Below are 16,449 nucleotides of genomic sequence, written 5' to 3'. Positions count from 1 at the left end.
GGAGTGGGGATGAAACAGGGAACCACAGGCATGTGGATTTTTAGAATACAATTACATTGCATCCTGGCGATTCTAAGATACACCTACTCACTCCTCGTCTTTCTCCCCAAAAGAGGACCCTAAATCATTAGACATCTATGCTGGCTCTTTACTCTTTTTCTTTAGGCGTTAATCTTCGCGTCCCTATCGTAATAGCTTCATCTGGCTATAAGCCATTCAAAATCGGGTTCACAGATGGATGATAGTACACATCAGCAAAACTTAGATTTTGGACATTTTAGTTCTCACCCAATGCAAACAGGATACTTGATGTTTCCCCAGTATTTCTAAGATGGTGGTTCTAACACCTGGGTACTTTAGAAAATACAGTTGATCCTTGAGCCATGTTGGGAGGGCACCAGCACCATGCAGTTAAAAATCTACGTCTGACTTTTGGTTCCCCAAAACTTAACTACTACAAATAGTCTACTGTTGACCCAGAAGCCTTACTGATAACATAAATAGTCAACTAACATGTTTTGTATATGTTCCTATGCTATATTCTTAGGATAAAGTAAGGTAGAGGAAAGAAAATGTTATTAAGAAAATCATAAGGTAGAGAAAATACAATTATAGTACTGTACTGTATTTAGAAAAAAAAATCTGTGTATAAGTGCACCTGTGCATTTCAAACCCATGTTGTTCAAGGGTCATCTGAACTCACGCCCAGGTCTCACCTCTGGAGGGTCTCTGGGTTAATTGACCTGAGGTACCGTCTGGGGGTCAAGATTTTTTAGATGGCCCCAGATGACTCTGACCTGTAGCCTGGGTGAGAATTGCTGCTGGGGAAGTTTTGCTTAGAGATTCCTTGGGAAGAAGGGAGCAGAACCATCACTTTGGACTTTATAAATGCTATTTACTGCTGTAGCAGTTCTCTAAATGTTCTAGTTTATTAGGGAGGCTCATGATACCTGGGAATACAGATAGTTGAATACGTGTAGTGGGGGGCTTGCCAGATCAAAGAGAGGGCAGGTGCTAAAATCCTAGCTTACGTGGCATAGTCCACATTAAAAAATTTTTTTTTGAATGTTTATTTTTTGAGAGACAGAGAGAGAAAGAGCATGAGTGGGGGAGGGGCAGAGAGAGAGAGAGGGAGACACAGAATCCAAAGCAGGTTCCAGGCTCTGAGCTGTCAGCACAGAGCCTGTCGTGGGGCTTGAACTCACGAACCGTGAGATCGTGACCTGAGCCAAAGTCAGACATTCAACTGACCGAGCCCCCCAGACGCCCCTGGCACAGTCCACATTTTTGATGAAATACAATCTTTTCCCTCTTAAACAATAAAATGAACTTCCAACTTTGCCATGGTGGATGTTAAGCTATAATACTTGGGTAAATTTTAAGACCTGTCAAACTTCATCAGAGAAGCATTATAAAATATGATTAATTACACACAGGGTTTTGTTTCTTCCTGCATGCAACAAATGGAAATAAAGTTGCAGGAAACCGTTCTGAGCCTAGGGTGTTGATACATAATAATTGGATTCAAGAAGAGAGGCCATGTAGACACCACCAGGACTAGAAGAATGGGCTAGATAGTCAAAGAAGATGCTGATTTTCCCCATGGCAAATAAAGAACTGATTTTGATATTTCATGACATGCTTGCAGACTTAACCACTACACTCCTCTAATCACTGTCAGAAAATGACGTCCTAGAAGCAATGGATTTCAGTTTGGCTTTTGAAAGAGAAAAATGAAGGTAGATGTAGGTTTTCCAGGAAGGAGCTGCTGTGGATGAGTGTGTGCAGATGTGGTGGAAGAAGGGACCAACCAGTGTTGGGAGAAGATTAACTTGTGCAGGAAATAGAGGAGAAAATGGGAGAAAATTAACGTAGTCTCGTCGGAGGGCTCCGTTCTTTCTTCGTTTCTTTTCTTTTCTAAAGCAGATTTTTATGTGATGAAAGATTGTCTCTGGACTCATTTTGGAGTGCTGGTTGACACTCCATGTCAGGACTCTTGGATCACGAAGAGGACTGTTTTACACCATCTCTGTGCCCTGAATTAGAGCTGAATGGCATTGGTAGTTTATAGTGTTGTGTTTGTGGACAATGCTCACTGAAGGAAATCAGGCGTCAATTTCACGAGACCAGGCTCATCTGGACAAGAAATCTCAGCTAATGTTCTGGGTTTCTTCCTGGCCTCTTTTTTGGTTAAGAGCACAGATTCTGAAAGCAAATTGCCTGGAATCGAATCCTGATTTCCCCATTTATGGACAGTATCACTTTGGAGACATTACTCAGACTCCTGTACCTCAATGTCCTCATTTGCAAAATAGGGGTAGATAACAGTGTCTCCCTCCTAGAGTGTTTTCCAGATCCATAGAGTCCGTGCATGGAAAGCTGGAAAGCAGTGCCTGCGTCTGGGAAGCACTTGATCAATGGTAGCTAGCATCTGACCTGACGTAATGATTTTAACAGGTCCTGCCTTCCTGCTATGTTTACCAACATCCGACAGGGTATTCATTCAATATCGAAGGCTCTTGTGTACAGCAAAATTTTCACTTGCTGGGCATAAGATGTTAAATATAACATTTTACGTAGCATACATGTGCACACCATGTCTTTTGGGAATCATAGTCTGCCTAATATAACGACTAAATAACGAAGTTGTTGTAATGGCTACAAGCAGAAACAAAAATATTCTTAACAAACACCACAAAAGCTTTAGTTTAGATACTAGAACTAACTCTATAATTACGACAGCCTGGAGACGTTGGAACCCATACCAAAAAAGGAAGCCGCGGCCCTCTAATATAAATCTAAAAGCAAAAGAAAGACTATTTTGTAGAAAAATCACTTTATTACGGTTGACGTGCAAAGAGCTGTACGTATTTAATGTAAACAACCCAGTGCATTTGGAGATAGCTGTATACCTGTGAAACCGTTATCCCCTCAAGACCTCAGACCTTTGTCACCTCCCGAAGTTTCTTCTTGCCTTGTTTATTATGTTTCTTGTGTGATAAGAAAATTTAACCGAAGGTCTCCTCCCTCCTAGCAAATGTCAGGTATGTAGTTCAACATTGTCAGTTACAGAATCTATGCTACGTAGTAGATTCCCAGAGCTTACTTACTTGCTGACTGAAACTTTGTACCCTTCCTTTGTCTTATTGTCTCCCCTGTTCCTCCTGCCCCAAGCTCTTGGAAAGCACAATTCTTGTCTCTGCTTCTGTGAATTTGATTATTTTAGATTCCATATATAAGGGAGAGAGCATATAGGATTTGTATTTCTTTGTCTGGCTTATTTCACTTAGCACAGTGTTTACCGGGTCTATCCATGTCGCCACGATTGGCAAGATTTCTTTCTTTTAAAAGACTGAATAATATTCTGCTGTGTGTGTGTGTGTGTGTGTGTGTGTGTGTGTGTGTGTGTCACCAGTTTGCATTCCCACCAACAGGATCCCTTTTCTGCACATCTTTGCTGACACATCTTTTTTTTTTTTTTTTTTAAATAATAGCCACCCTAACAGGTTTGAGGTGATTTTGATTTGCATTGCCCTGTGCTGTTGAGCACCTTTTTATATACCTGTGGGCAATTTGTATGTCTTTTTTGGGGGAGACGTCTATTCAGGTTCTTTGCCCATTTTTAAATCAGATTATTTGCTTTTCCACTATTGAGTTGTATGATCTCCTATATATTTTAGATATTAGCCCCTTATCAGATGCATGATTTGCAGATATTTTCTTCCATTCCGCAGGCTGCCTTTTCAATTTGTTGATTGTGTCCTTGGCTGTGCAGAAGAGGGTTTTTTTTTTCTTCTTCTTTTTTTCTAGGTTGGATTAGTTTGATGCAATCTTGCTTGTTGATTTTTGGTTCTGTTACTTGTGCTTTGGTGTCGCATCCAAAAAAAAATCATTGCCAAGACCACTATCAAGAAGCTTTTCCCCTACGTTTTTTGTAAAAGTTTTATGGTTTTATTTACAGTTAAGTCTTTAATCCACTTTGAGTTGATTTTTGTGTATGGTATAAGGCCCCAAGTGCATTCTTTTGCACGTGGATACCCCATTTTCCCAGCACCATTTATTGAAGAGCCCATTCGTTACCCATTTTCTATTTTTGGCACCTTTATTGGGAGATTACTTGACTGTATAGGCGTGGGTTTATTTCGGGGCTCTCTAATCCATTCCAGTGGAATATGTGTCTGTTTTTTATGCCAGTACCAGACTATTTTGATTACTGTGGCTTTGTAATATAATTCATCATCAGGCAGCGTGATACCTCCAGATTTGTTCTTGCTCAAGATTGCTTTGACTGTTCAGGGTCTTTTGTAGTTCCGTAGGCATTTGAGGATTATTTTGGCTAAGGCTATGCAAAATGCCATTGGGTTTTGATAAAGGTTGCACTGAATTCAGAGATTGTTTTCTGTAGTGTAGACATTTTAACAATGTTAGTTCTTCCGATTCACGCACATAAGATATCTTTGCATTTATTTGTGTCTTCAATTTCTTTCATCAGTGTTTTATAGTAATCAGTATACAGATCTTTTAGGCTTATTTACAAATTTATTTGTGAGTCCTTTATTCTTTTTTGATGGTAACGTAAATGGGATTGTTGTATTTACTTTTCAGATAGCTTATTGTTAGTGTATCGAAATGCAACTCATTTTTCTCGTATGTTGATTTTTGAATTCTGCAACTTTACCGAAAGTGGTTTAGTCGAGTCTTTAGGGTTTTCTCCACGTAAGATTGTGTCCTCCCCAAACAATTTTACTTCTTTCTTTCTGATTTGGATGCCTTTTATTTCCTTTCTTGCCTAAATGCCCTGGCTAGAACTGTCAATACTATGTTGAATAAAAGTGGTGAGAGTGAGCGTCTTTGCCTTGTTCCTGATCTTACAGGAAAAGCGTTCAAATCCTTCACCATTGAATTTGATGTTAGCTGTGGGCTCGCTATACACGGTCTTTATTATGTTGAGCTACGTTCCTTCCATACTTAATATGTTGAGAGTTTTAATCATGAATGGATGTTGAATTTCTGTCAGATATTTTTCTGCATCTATCGACATGATCGTGATTTTTATCTATCATTCTATTGATGTGGTGTCACATTGTTGGATTTGGGGAATCCTCACAGGGATAAATCCTGCTTCCATCGCAGGCATAAATCCTGATATTGGCGTATGATTTTTTTCATGTGCTGTTGAATTTGGTTTGCTAGTGTTTTATAGGATGTTTGCATTTCTGTTCATCAGAGATATTGTGGTGTCTTTGTCTTTGGTGTCCTTGTCTGGCTTTGGTATCAGGTTCATGGTGGCCTTGTAAAATGAGTTTGGAAAGTGGACCCTCCTCTCCAACTTCTGAAAGAGTTTGAAATGGATTGGGATCCTTTTTAAAATTTTTTTTTAATGTTTACTTATTTTTGAGAGAGAGAGAGAGAGAGAGAGAGAGAGAGAGAGAGAGAAAGAGTGCGAGTGGAGGAGGGGCAGAGAGAGGGAGACACAGAATCCGAAGACAGGCTCCAGGCCCTGAGCTGTCAGCATAGTGCCCGACGCAGGGCTGGAACTCATGAACCGTGAGATCATGACCTGAGCTGAGGTCAGATGCCTAACCGACTGAGCCACCCAGGAGCCCCTGGATTGGTACCCTTTTTAAATGCTTGGTAGAAGGTAACCAGTGAAACCATCTGGCGCTTGGCTTTTCTTTGTTAGGAGGTTTTTGATGTAGTCTCAATCTACTTGTTATTGATCTGTCAGACTTTCTATTTCTTTATGATTCAGCCTGGTAGGTTGTATGTTCCTAGAAATGTATCCATTTCTTCTAGATTCTCCAATTTGTTGACACGTAATCGTTCATAGTAGTCTCTTACGATCCCTTGTATTTCTGTGCTACCAGTTATAATGTCTTTCCTTTCGCCTAGTCTTCTGTCTCTTTCTGAGTCTAACTAAGGCTTTGATTTTGTTTATCTTTTCGAAAAGATTTTGTTGGTCGTTTTCTGTTTGTTGTCTGTTTCTGTGTATTGTCTTTTGTTTTCCTGGTCTCTGTTGCATTTGTTTCTTCGTTTTTCTTCATTATTTCCTTCCTTCCACCAACTTTGGGCTTTGTCTGTTCTTCTTTTTCTAGTTCCTTAATACATAAAGGTAGGTTGTTTATTTGAGATCTTTCTTTTTTCTTCACGCGGGGTGGTTATCACTGTGCACTTTCCTCTAAGAACTGCCTCTGCCACCATCCCTAGTTTGGGTATGTTGTATTTGCATTGCCATTCATCTCGAGCGTTTTGTATTTTACTTTGACTTTTTCTTTGACCCACTGGTGGTTCAGGAGTGTTATTTAGTTTCTACATATTTGTTAATTTTCCAGCTTTCCTCCCATTTGATTTCTATTTTGACACGGTCAGCAAAGACACTTAATATGATTTCAGTCCTCTTAAATTTGTGAAGACTTGCTTTGCGGTGTAACGTGTGATCGATACTGGAGAATATTTCATGTGCATTAATATTTAATATTTAAATATTTAATATTTCAATAAATTAAATATTAATATCAATTAATTAACATTAATTAAATATTAATGTAGAATACATTATAATATTAATATTATCATTACATATGAATATTAATTAAATATTTAATAGTTTAATGTGTATTCTGTTGCTCTTGAATGTTTTGTATGTGTCTGTTAAGTCCATTTTATTTATAGTGCTGTTCAGGTCTGCTGTTTCCTTCTTGATTTTATATCTGGAGGATCTATCTATTGTTGAAAGCGGGATATAGAAGTCCCCTATGATTACTATCTATGTCTCCCTTCAGTTCTGTTAATAGATGGCAGATATATTTAGGTCCTCCAATGTTGGGTGCGTATATACTTACAATTATTGCATCCGCTTTGGTGACTTGGCCCTTGTATCATTGTATAGTGACTTCCTTTGCCTCTCAAGACAGTTTCTAAGTTGAAGTCAGTTTTGTCTGATGTAAATACAGCTACTTCTGCTCTCTTTTGGTTTCCATTTGCATGGAATATACTTTTGTATCCTTCACTTTTGGCCTATGTGCATCACGAAGGCTAAAGATGCATTCTTTTCCCCAAAAGAGAACATTTTGTAAAAATGGTGCCCTTGGACTCGAATTTCCTTGTTGATTGCCTCCGTATTCTCCTTTCTCTTTGTTGGGATAAACTTAAATTCATTGACATTTTCGGAGGATGTTTCTAACTCTTATCACTGGATGTTTCCCAAAGTCTTGTAAAAGCAGCTGTAGTTGATTATTTCACCCATTCGGCAAATATTTATTGAGCTCCTACTACGTGCAAGATCATTTGTTCAAGAGGAAGCTGATACTCACAGTTAGAAGATGTATCCAAATTAAACATCAGCTCTTATGTTGCCTGACTTGTCTTAGCAGATTGCTTTTCCATAATAACTACTGTGATCAGTCCCTATTTTCGAGGGTTTCCACGTGATATTCATTTATTCACTTATTTAACAATTTTTACTGCTTCAGCCCCTTATGTTCTTTAAAAAAAATTTTTTTTAACATTTATTTGTTATTGAGAGACAGAGAGAGACAGAACATGAGCAGGGGAGGGGCAGAGAGAGAGGGAGACGCAGAATCCGAAGCAGCTCCAGGCTCTGAGCGGTCAGCACAGAGCCCGACGCAGGGATCGAACTCCCAAACCGCGAGATCATGACCCGAGCCCAAGTCGGTCACTTAACCGGCTGAACCACTGCGGCACCCGGCACTTTATGTTCTTATTTAACAATTTGTATTCCTTAAGCATCTTGTGGTTCTCACCACCCTATCTAGCAGGGATTAAATATTGAATAAAACACCCTGGGTATCTACCCTAAAGTAGTTTGCATTCTGGATGCAGAGAAAAACATCAGGAAAGGTAACATATTATTTATTACAGGAGGGCTTCTGTCTGGCTTCTGTCATTATATGATGATTAAAAATAGGGTGAGTATAATATGTAAACAGAATATAGATTGCAAGGGAGAGGACTGTGGCCTCTGTATAAATGTCTTTGATGTGACATTTAAGCTGAGGCCAACCTCAAGAAAGAGACAATCTTGGAATACACAAAAACTAAGCATGGAAAAAATAAAACAAAAAATTAGACACGTTCCCTACCTTTGAGGAGGCTAGACTCAATAGACAAATCACCTGCAATGTGTCACCTGTCAAAAGTTGTTTAACAAATACTTTTTTCAATGATAATAGGGATGATTTTAAAAAATGATTTTAACTGCTAGTATTCCCATAATCACTAAAAGCAAAAATTAAAAGAGATGCTTATTTTTTTCTAATAGTCTTCATAGTAATAGTGGTTTAAACAATTACTTTTTTTTTTACTTTTTTTTTTTAACGTTTATTTATTTTTGAGACAGAGAGAGACAGAGCATGAACGGGGGAGGGTCAGAGAGAGGGAGACACAGAATCGGAAACAGGCTCCAGGCTCTGAGCCGTCAGCACAGAGCCCGACGCGGGGCTTGAACTCACGGACCGCGAGATCATGACCTGAGCCGAAGTCGGCCGCTTAACTGACTGAGCCACCCAGGCGCCCCAACAATGACTTTTTTTTAGAGAATCAAAAAATCCCAAGTTATTCTGGAAGTTTGCATTTACCAATGAAAGGTTTGATCTGGCATCTAGTTGATGAAAGACATATTTCTATGGAAGTCATCTTTATAATTGGCCAAAATAACTATATTCTTTGTATTTTAAAATATGTCCAATTGAAATTCTAAGATGCTACCTTTTGTTTTTCCTAAGGGATATTTGATTAAGATCACATCCAAACGTTTTAGAAAACATAAATAGAACTGTTTCACCTCTCTAAAAATATTCTTTTGCCATTTTTGACGTAGAGATGCCCAATGTGGGAAGAAAATATTATCATTATGAAAATTACACTCTTATTGCTAATGATTACTCATCGGTAAGGAAGGATCAAGGCCTGCTCTGTGCTCAGTGACTGCTCAGATGGAAGAGGACAAAATGTGGACTCACTGATGCTTGGGGAGAAAGGGAGCCCCCGAGGGGTGAGCAGGCCCCCCGCGGAAGCATCATCAAAGGGCTTATCCTGGGTCTCCGTTCTTTCTGGTCTCCGCTCTTTCCAATCGTAAGGCCATTCCAAAGAGAATGCTGTGCAACAACGAGAACCAGAGCAAATAACTCCATTTTCCAAGTGGCCATCTGAAATATTTGTTTTATCTGTCACAGAGTCAATGTTAGTAAAACGAAAAATGTTTCTTGCTTACAAATTTTCTTGATGACAGTGTTCATGAGGTTTTTCTTCCTCCTTCTTCTCCCCTTCCGTCTTCTGTTTTCTTTTTCTTTTCTTCCCCCTTCTCGTTCTTTTCCAAAAGTTCACTCATGTTTCAACAATGCCCTGAATCAATTGATTTCGTTAAGTCACAATTCCTGGTTCGTCTTTGGACACATTTTTTTTTTTTTTTTATAAATTTTTACTGACACACAATGATTTCTTATAAATCACTTGATGTTTTCAGACAAGTTGACTTTTGCTAAATTGAATGGCTAGACTCGAAATATTTCATCACTTATTACAAATAGATACTAGCTTTTATTGCCAGAGCCGTGGGTCTGGGAGAATTATTAATAAATGGAAATACAAGTAAGGGCTTATGCTATAAACGATCAATTTAGCTCTTCTGAAAGTCGTCCACATTAAACTGGGCTCCACAACTGCATAATTCTTATTGCGAGCTTGTCTTATTTATTCCATAATATTGTGATGTCACCAATAAATGGCTTCATTGTAATAAGCACAAAGATAAGGTAGTTTACATATATAGCATTCATTCCCAATTTGGTGATCTGCTTCAGGTAATATCATCTCACCATAATTGTACCTTTGCACCCAAATGTATTGAAACTCACTTTGAAATTTTTTTAGTGTTTATTTAGTTTTGAAGGAGAGAGAGAGAGGTGGGGGGGGGGAGACAGAGCACGAGCAGGGGAGGGGCAAGGAGAGAGGGAGACAGAATCGGAAGCAGGCTCCAGGCTCTGAGCTGTCAGCACAGAGCCTGTGGGGCTCGAACTCACAGTCCGTGAGATCGTGACCTGAGCAAAGTCGGACGCCCAACCGACTGAGCCCCCCAGCCGCCCCTGACACTCACTTTTAGAATACTCTGCAGCCACGGTCATAAGAAAAGACGTTCTTCTGGTGCTTATGTTTGTTTTGTTCACCTTGTCCAGACGTGGATGTCATCGAGTGCTCCTTGCAGTTCCCAGATGACGAGTACTCCTGGTGGGACCTCTTCATGAAGATCTGTGTCTTCGTCTTCGCCTTCGTGATCCCTGTCCTCATTATCATCATCTGCTACACGCTGATGATCCTGCGCTTGAAGAGCGTCCGTCTCCTCTCTGGCTCCCGAGAGAAAGATCGTAACCTCCGTCGGATCACCAGGCTGGTCCTGGTGGTGGTGGCGGTCTTTATCATCTGTTGGACCCCCATTCACATCTTCATCCTTGTGGAGGCCCTGGGGAATGCTTCTCACAGCACCGCTGCCCTCTCTAGCTATTATTTCTGCATCGCCTTGGGCTATACCAACAGCAGCCTGAACCCCATTCTCTATGCGTTTCTGGATGAAAACTTCAAGCGGTGTTTTAGGGACTTCTGCTTTCCAGTTAACACGAGGACGGAGCGACAGAGCACCAGTAGAGTCCGAAACGCCGTTCAGGATCCTGCTTACGTGAGGGATGTTGATGGGACAAATAAACCAGTATGACTAGTCGTGGAGATGTCTTCCTACAGTTCTTCGGGAGGAGAAGAGTTTAGTGATCTAGGGTTAACTCAGATCAGCACCGAAGTCTGAGATGGAAAGGTAGAATCTTTAACAAACTTTTAGAAGTCTCGTGGTCTGAAGTCCTATGATGCTGGCTGGGTTAGCGACCCAGGTCAGCGGAAGCATCGAGGCCGTAGGGATGGGGTGGAGAAGACTTGAGTAAGCGAATCCAGCCCCTTTCTAGGGCAGGGAAGCACGGCTGATTCTGAGTTCCTTTGATGAACAAAGAAATAAGCCTTTTCTCTTCTGGTTACCTAAATTTAGTCCGGGCCCCACCTGCTGCGGCCTTCCCGTGCAGTGCGGTTCCAAAAGCTCTGTTGAGGAAAAAAGACAGGACAAGACAACACCTTGGTTTCAGAGCTCAGTGGGCCTCCAATCCAGATGCTTGACGTTGACGACGACCACCTGAATACAAACAAGGACCGTTCCTAGGGCACGTGCCCCGCTCGCTTGATGCTTTGTGGACGCCCTTCACGTGGCTGTGCGGTGAGGGTTCCGGCGGAGGCAGGGCTCAGACCCACACCTGAGGTGTCTGCTTACGTATAACAGGAAGTTACCTTGATACGTATGAAGTTACTTTCAACAGACCAAAGGTGGTTTCCAACCGAGTTGAGTTTCTTAGAAGCCACAGTCGGTTTTTCAGCATGCCATTCAGCTAAATAATTTCATGACAATGCGTGTCTTCAAATACCACCGAGAGTGTATATAGCTATACCTGTAAATAATAGTAGATACATGCGAGTACGAAATGGGCTTGCCTTCCAGCCAGCCACTCTCCCGAGGGCATACTAACACGAATCCCCTGAGTTAGTGAGAGCTGATGCTGAGACATTTGGGGACAACGTAAGCTTCTTTCTGGGAGTTGGTCAGGTGCCGTCTTTTTCAGACCCGTGAGTGCCATTTAGTCCTTCAACGGTACTCACAACGCACGTATTAATCAATTATGAAATATGGTACTCATTCCCCGGTTGTTGACTTGGCAGAATCTAATCTACATGCAGCGTCTCTTCGTGAATATATAGCTGCTACCAAATTCTCTCTCTCCGGGGAGGGAGGGGGTTTTGCCCATGTTAATCTTGGGCTAGGATCGTGTGGCCTTCAGCAGGAAGTAGAAACGTTCCGAAGTGTGGGCCGAACGAGGACGTGATGTCCCCCGTGGTGCTTGGACACAACCTTGCACTGTGTTCCGTGAAGAGTGTACCAGCTGAGGATAGTGCTGTGGGCAGCACATTTAGGATAATTTGGCCAAAACTTCCAGATGACATAGTCTCCTTTCTTTCCCCCTGAAACTTACGATTTCAGAGGTAATGGCTTTTTCTGTAATTTGCCTGGGCAGAAGAAATGGATAAGTTAGAAATAACACCCAATCTCTTCTGTGTTCCTAGGGCAGCATCCCCTGGAATTTAGTGGGAAATCAAATGTATCGGCCTACATGCTCATAGGCACCATCACAGCTGTCATTTCTGTTCATGGTGTACTTTCTGTCTTGTGTATATACTCTCTCCTTTTGGAAACAATTCTTGCCCTGAGGGTTTTATATTATGGCTTCAGAATTTTACTACAATGATATTTGTGTATATTCCAGATTTCCATGGCATCTAATAGATGACGTAAGGCAGAAAGGCAAGGTTCCTAATGAACACGAAGTACTCCTTTGAGCGTTTCTTAAATTTCATTGATTTTCTCGGGTGGCTTTGTATTCCTGTAACAAAATGTAGGTAGGAAGGGCTTAAATATTGATTGGCATTCGCCGTATGGTTAAAAATCGTGGCTATCATATGGGAGGGGTATTTATACAGAGAGTAGTTCCAGAAACAAACCCTACTGGTGTGAGAAATATAAAAATCTCTTTATGGAACACTAAGACCCGGGAGGGTTTCTTGAAGGATTCTTAAGAGGTACAAAAATAAAATAGAGACACAATCATGGAATGAAATTACAGTAATGGGTTTTCTTTCAATTAGCACCCCGTGCGCCCTTATGGCATCTATGGCCATTATTGGATTCTGAATTTTAGCCAGATTATCCTGCTCGTTTTTATGTCTAAGTTTGCAGCCCAAGAAGTAGCTCTAAGTGCCCATGAGGGCTGTACAAATTTCTCTATTATTGTGGGCACCAATTTCCGCAAACTAGAAGAGGGGAGAGAGTGGCTTGTCATTTTAGGGCACTACTTTAAAGGATGAAAAAGTGAGTCATATATATTAGGAAAAATACCACTTACACAAAAGTATTTACTTGTCAGAAGTGTGTATGTGTGTACACGTGTGCATGCGTGTGTGAGGAATTACATGGGCGTGTGTGTCTTTGTGTGCTTAAGTGTGTGCATGTGCTTGACGGTGTGTGCATGCATATGTGAAAGTGTGAGTATATCTCTGCATGCCTGCCTGTGTGTGTGCATGTATGTGAATGTGTATCTATGTTTGTGTATGTGAGTGTGTGTGAGTATATGTGCTTGTGTATGCATGTGTGTATGTGTGTTTGTGTGTATGTGTGTTTGTGTGCGTGCGTGTGCACATGCGTGTGTGTGTGACAATGTATGTTTGTGTCCTGCTGTCCCATCACAGCGAGGAGGGCACGCTGTCTGCTGTGTCTCTTTGAGACCAGAATTGTGTGTATCTAATCTCGAGGTCAACTCTACATAAACTCCATCTTCCCACCCTGGTGACTTCTGGAAGTTCAAATCTAGTGAGGGGGTCATAAAAAAAATAGAAATGAAACATCCATGCAGGATGCAGCAAGGAGGGTGAAAACGTAGAATTCTAACTGGAAGGAGACTGGAACCACCATTAATGTCTCAGAAATACTCCAGAATCTAAGGGCTCCCCTTTGCAAAGAACATAAGTCAAAACTCAAAGCATAATACTAAAAAAGAAGCAGTTTGGAAAGCTACTTTTGAAAAACATGAGGGAATATCCACGTAAATCCTAAGAAAGTTGTTCCATTCTGTGATGAATTACCAAGAAATACAAGTTCTTAAGTCTGCAGACCCATTATAAGAGAATTTATAGATGTTTCATCTAGTATTGGGACATAATAAGATAAATGGGCTGGAACAAAAATACATTGGAGGGCGCCTGGGTGGCTCAGTCGTTGAAGCGTCTGATTCTTGATTTTGGCTCAGGTCATGATCTCACGGTTTGTGGGTTTGAGCCCTGTGTTGGGCTCTGCTCTGACAGCAAGGAGCCTGCTTAGGATTCTCTCTCTCTCCTTCTGCCCTTCCCCTGCTTGTGCTTTCTCTGTCTCTCTCAAAATAAATACACTTTTAAAAAAAGGAATACACTGGCTTTAAATGAGATGTTTTAAAGGAAAAACTATGACAAGGCTGTATGTCCATCCAATGAGATTTATTCTCTCAACAAGAGCTGTTTGGAAGATTCAGCATAAATATGAAAATCCCACCCCTAAAGGACATAAACCTGTTTGTCTTAAGGCCGTTTTCTTCTCTGAAACAAAAGTATACTCCTATATTCTTCAGTGTATATTATTTATATCTTGCAATTTTGGAAGGTGATAAGTATGCATTGTATATAAGATTGTGTGCCTTGTGGTAAAATAAAAATTGCACCTGCTCAAAACACAGTGGTCAATTACTGTGATATATCATTTATTCTTTAATGGCTTTGATGATGCTGTACTTCAGAACAATGTTAACTGTTTCTCAAAACTAAAAACAATCGCCTTGATTTTCCATCCATGACAATGTCGTGGATATTTAATGGAAAGGAACAGAATGTAAGAATCTAAACCGTGATCTTAAATTCCAAAACCTACCAATCCCTCAGAATTCATGGCTTTCCACAGTAATGCTGTCAAGATTCCAGAATCAGGGGCGCCTGGGTGGCTTGGTCGGTTAAGCATCTGACTTTGGCTCAGGTCATGATCTCACAGTCCGTGAGTTCGAGCCCCGCGTCGGGCTCTGTGCTGACAGCTCAGAGCCTGGAGCCTGTTTCGGATTCTGTGTGTCTCTCTCTCTCTCTGCCCCTCCCCTGTTCATGCTCTGTCTCTCTCTGTCTCAAAAATAAATAAACGTTAAAAAAAAAAATTAAAAAAAAAAAAAGATTCCAGAATCAGTGTCACACATGGCCTTCCTCATGGAAAACCACTTTTTCATTATGGAAAATGTTCAGAATGAAACTGTCCCATCAATAAAAAAAAGAAGTCAAACTCTCCTTCCTTGCTTCCAAAACAGTATGGCTGCACTACTATCGTGAATTACCTGTTTCTAAACCTCATGGCATATGCACGAATAAACAAAGGTTTGTGTGTGTGTGTGAGTGGAAACACACTTAGGGAAAGGGAGGTAAAAAAAAAAAAGTATGCCTCTAGCTAATTGAGGAGAACACACTAGCAAGTCCTACTTTCATTTAAAATAGCCAATTTCTTTCTAGTATTTATCTTTGATTTGATAACTCAATTTCCTTGGGGATTGGAGCTCAGTATGCAGTAAGTTTCAGGCATTACGATACCTTCTCTCTGTAATTAATTTGCTGCATGATACATTCCTATGGATAGTCGCTAGGTTTGTGGGAACTAGTGATAACACGAAACAAATATTAAAAAATTTTGCGAAAGCTGTTGCTTGAGAGGATGTTTGTATTTATGTCAGGAACTATGCCAGATTCTGCATAGGTATGCAAAACAGATACACCTTTGATAACTTACAGTCTAAGGAAAACACGCCATTAAGGAAATAATTGCAATGTATTGCAACGAGAGCACAAATCAATGAATGCAACCTTTTCTAAAAGGTTTATCTATCCATTTACGTAGACATACTTTTAAAGGTATTTTTTCTATGTCTCTATGTTATACTTGAAATTACTACAATAGTTAGAATAGCAGTATTCTAGTATTTGAAGATCATTAAAATGGCAACTAGTAAATAAGTGACTTTGTGAGTTTCAAATAGTCAGGGAAGGCTATATTTTGAAAGCCACATAATTTGGGAACAATATAGTCTTGGAATTATACCAGAGGATGCGACACTGAGAATTATGAGCTGTGCTAAAAAGGTGTATGTAAAACACAGACGAAACTACAGGGTCTAGTATAGTTACTTTCAACAATGTCTATTGGACATTGGAACGAGGGAGGAGTTAGAACAGCTGGTTTGCAACCAATTCATTCGCCTCGTGCTCTTTACAGGTGGGACAGGAGCAAAGACAGGTGACTACGTAATAGCCTCCACTGGACCTCTGATAAATAATTTTTGGTTGGTGGAAGAGACCTTAGCAGGACAGACTACTAGACTACTAGGCTAGATTATGTGTAATAAACCTGTAATCTATACAGATCTGTGCTTTGGGAGGGCATAAAATGGATACGTTTCAGAACTGAAATACTTTCCTTGCTCTTGGAGGTGGCCTACAACTTCATCAGAAACGTTTCCTCAACTGTTATTTAGGGGAAGAAACTCCACGTCAGATGTGGGAAAGAAGGACTAGTGACCACCTGTGAGGTCTCAGATGACTCTCTAGTTCATCGAAGCCGTAGATTTTCCGTGTCCTTGAAGTTACAAATACAACTTGGTATTTCTAATGTCATAATGTACCTCAACCGGAAATTCACACCCAAAATATGCCTTTCGAGGCTAAGGGTTATTTACTGAAGAAAAGTATCAGCTAACTTTTGATGTAAAAACAACAGTGCTGCTATGGCTATTACAA

General features: G+C 40.5%; 1 protein-coding gene across 2 annotated transcripts in view; it reads left to right on the top strand.

Moving 5' to 3' along the window:
* The window catches only part of OPRK1 (opioid receptor kappa 1), a 30,797-nt gene extending 16,435 nt beyond the window's left edge, over positions 1-14,362 (top strand). For both annotated transcript variants that reach the window (XM_058699560.1, XM_058699561.1), the window contains one exon: positions 10,194-14,362. In XM_058699560.1, coding sequence (XP_058555543.1) covers positions 10,194-10,726 — 533 coding nt within the window. In that variant the 3' untranslated portion in view covers positions 10,727-14,362. The remainder of the gene's footprint in view (positions 1-10,193) is intronic.
* The last annotated feature ends 2,087 nt before the right edge of the window (positions 14,363-16,449 follow it).

Source organism: Neofelis nebulosa, chromosome 14, assembly GCF_028018385.1.
Source record: "Neofelis nebulosa isolate mNeoNeb1 chromosome 14, mNeoNeb1.pri, whole genome shotgun sequence".
Lineage (NCBI taxonomy): Eukaryota > Metazoa > Chordata > Mammalia > Carnivora > Felidae > Neofelis > Neofelis nebulosa.
This window is presented reverse-complemented; position numbering and strand designations above follow the sequence as displayed.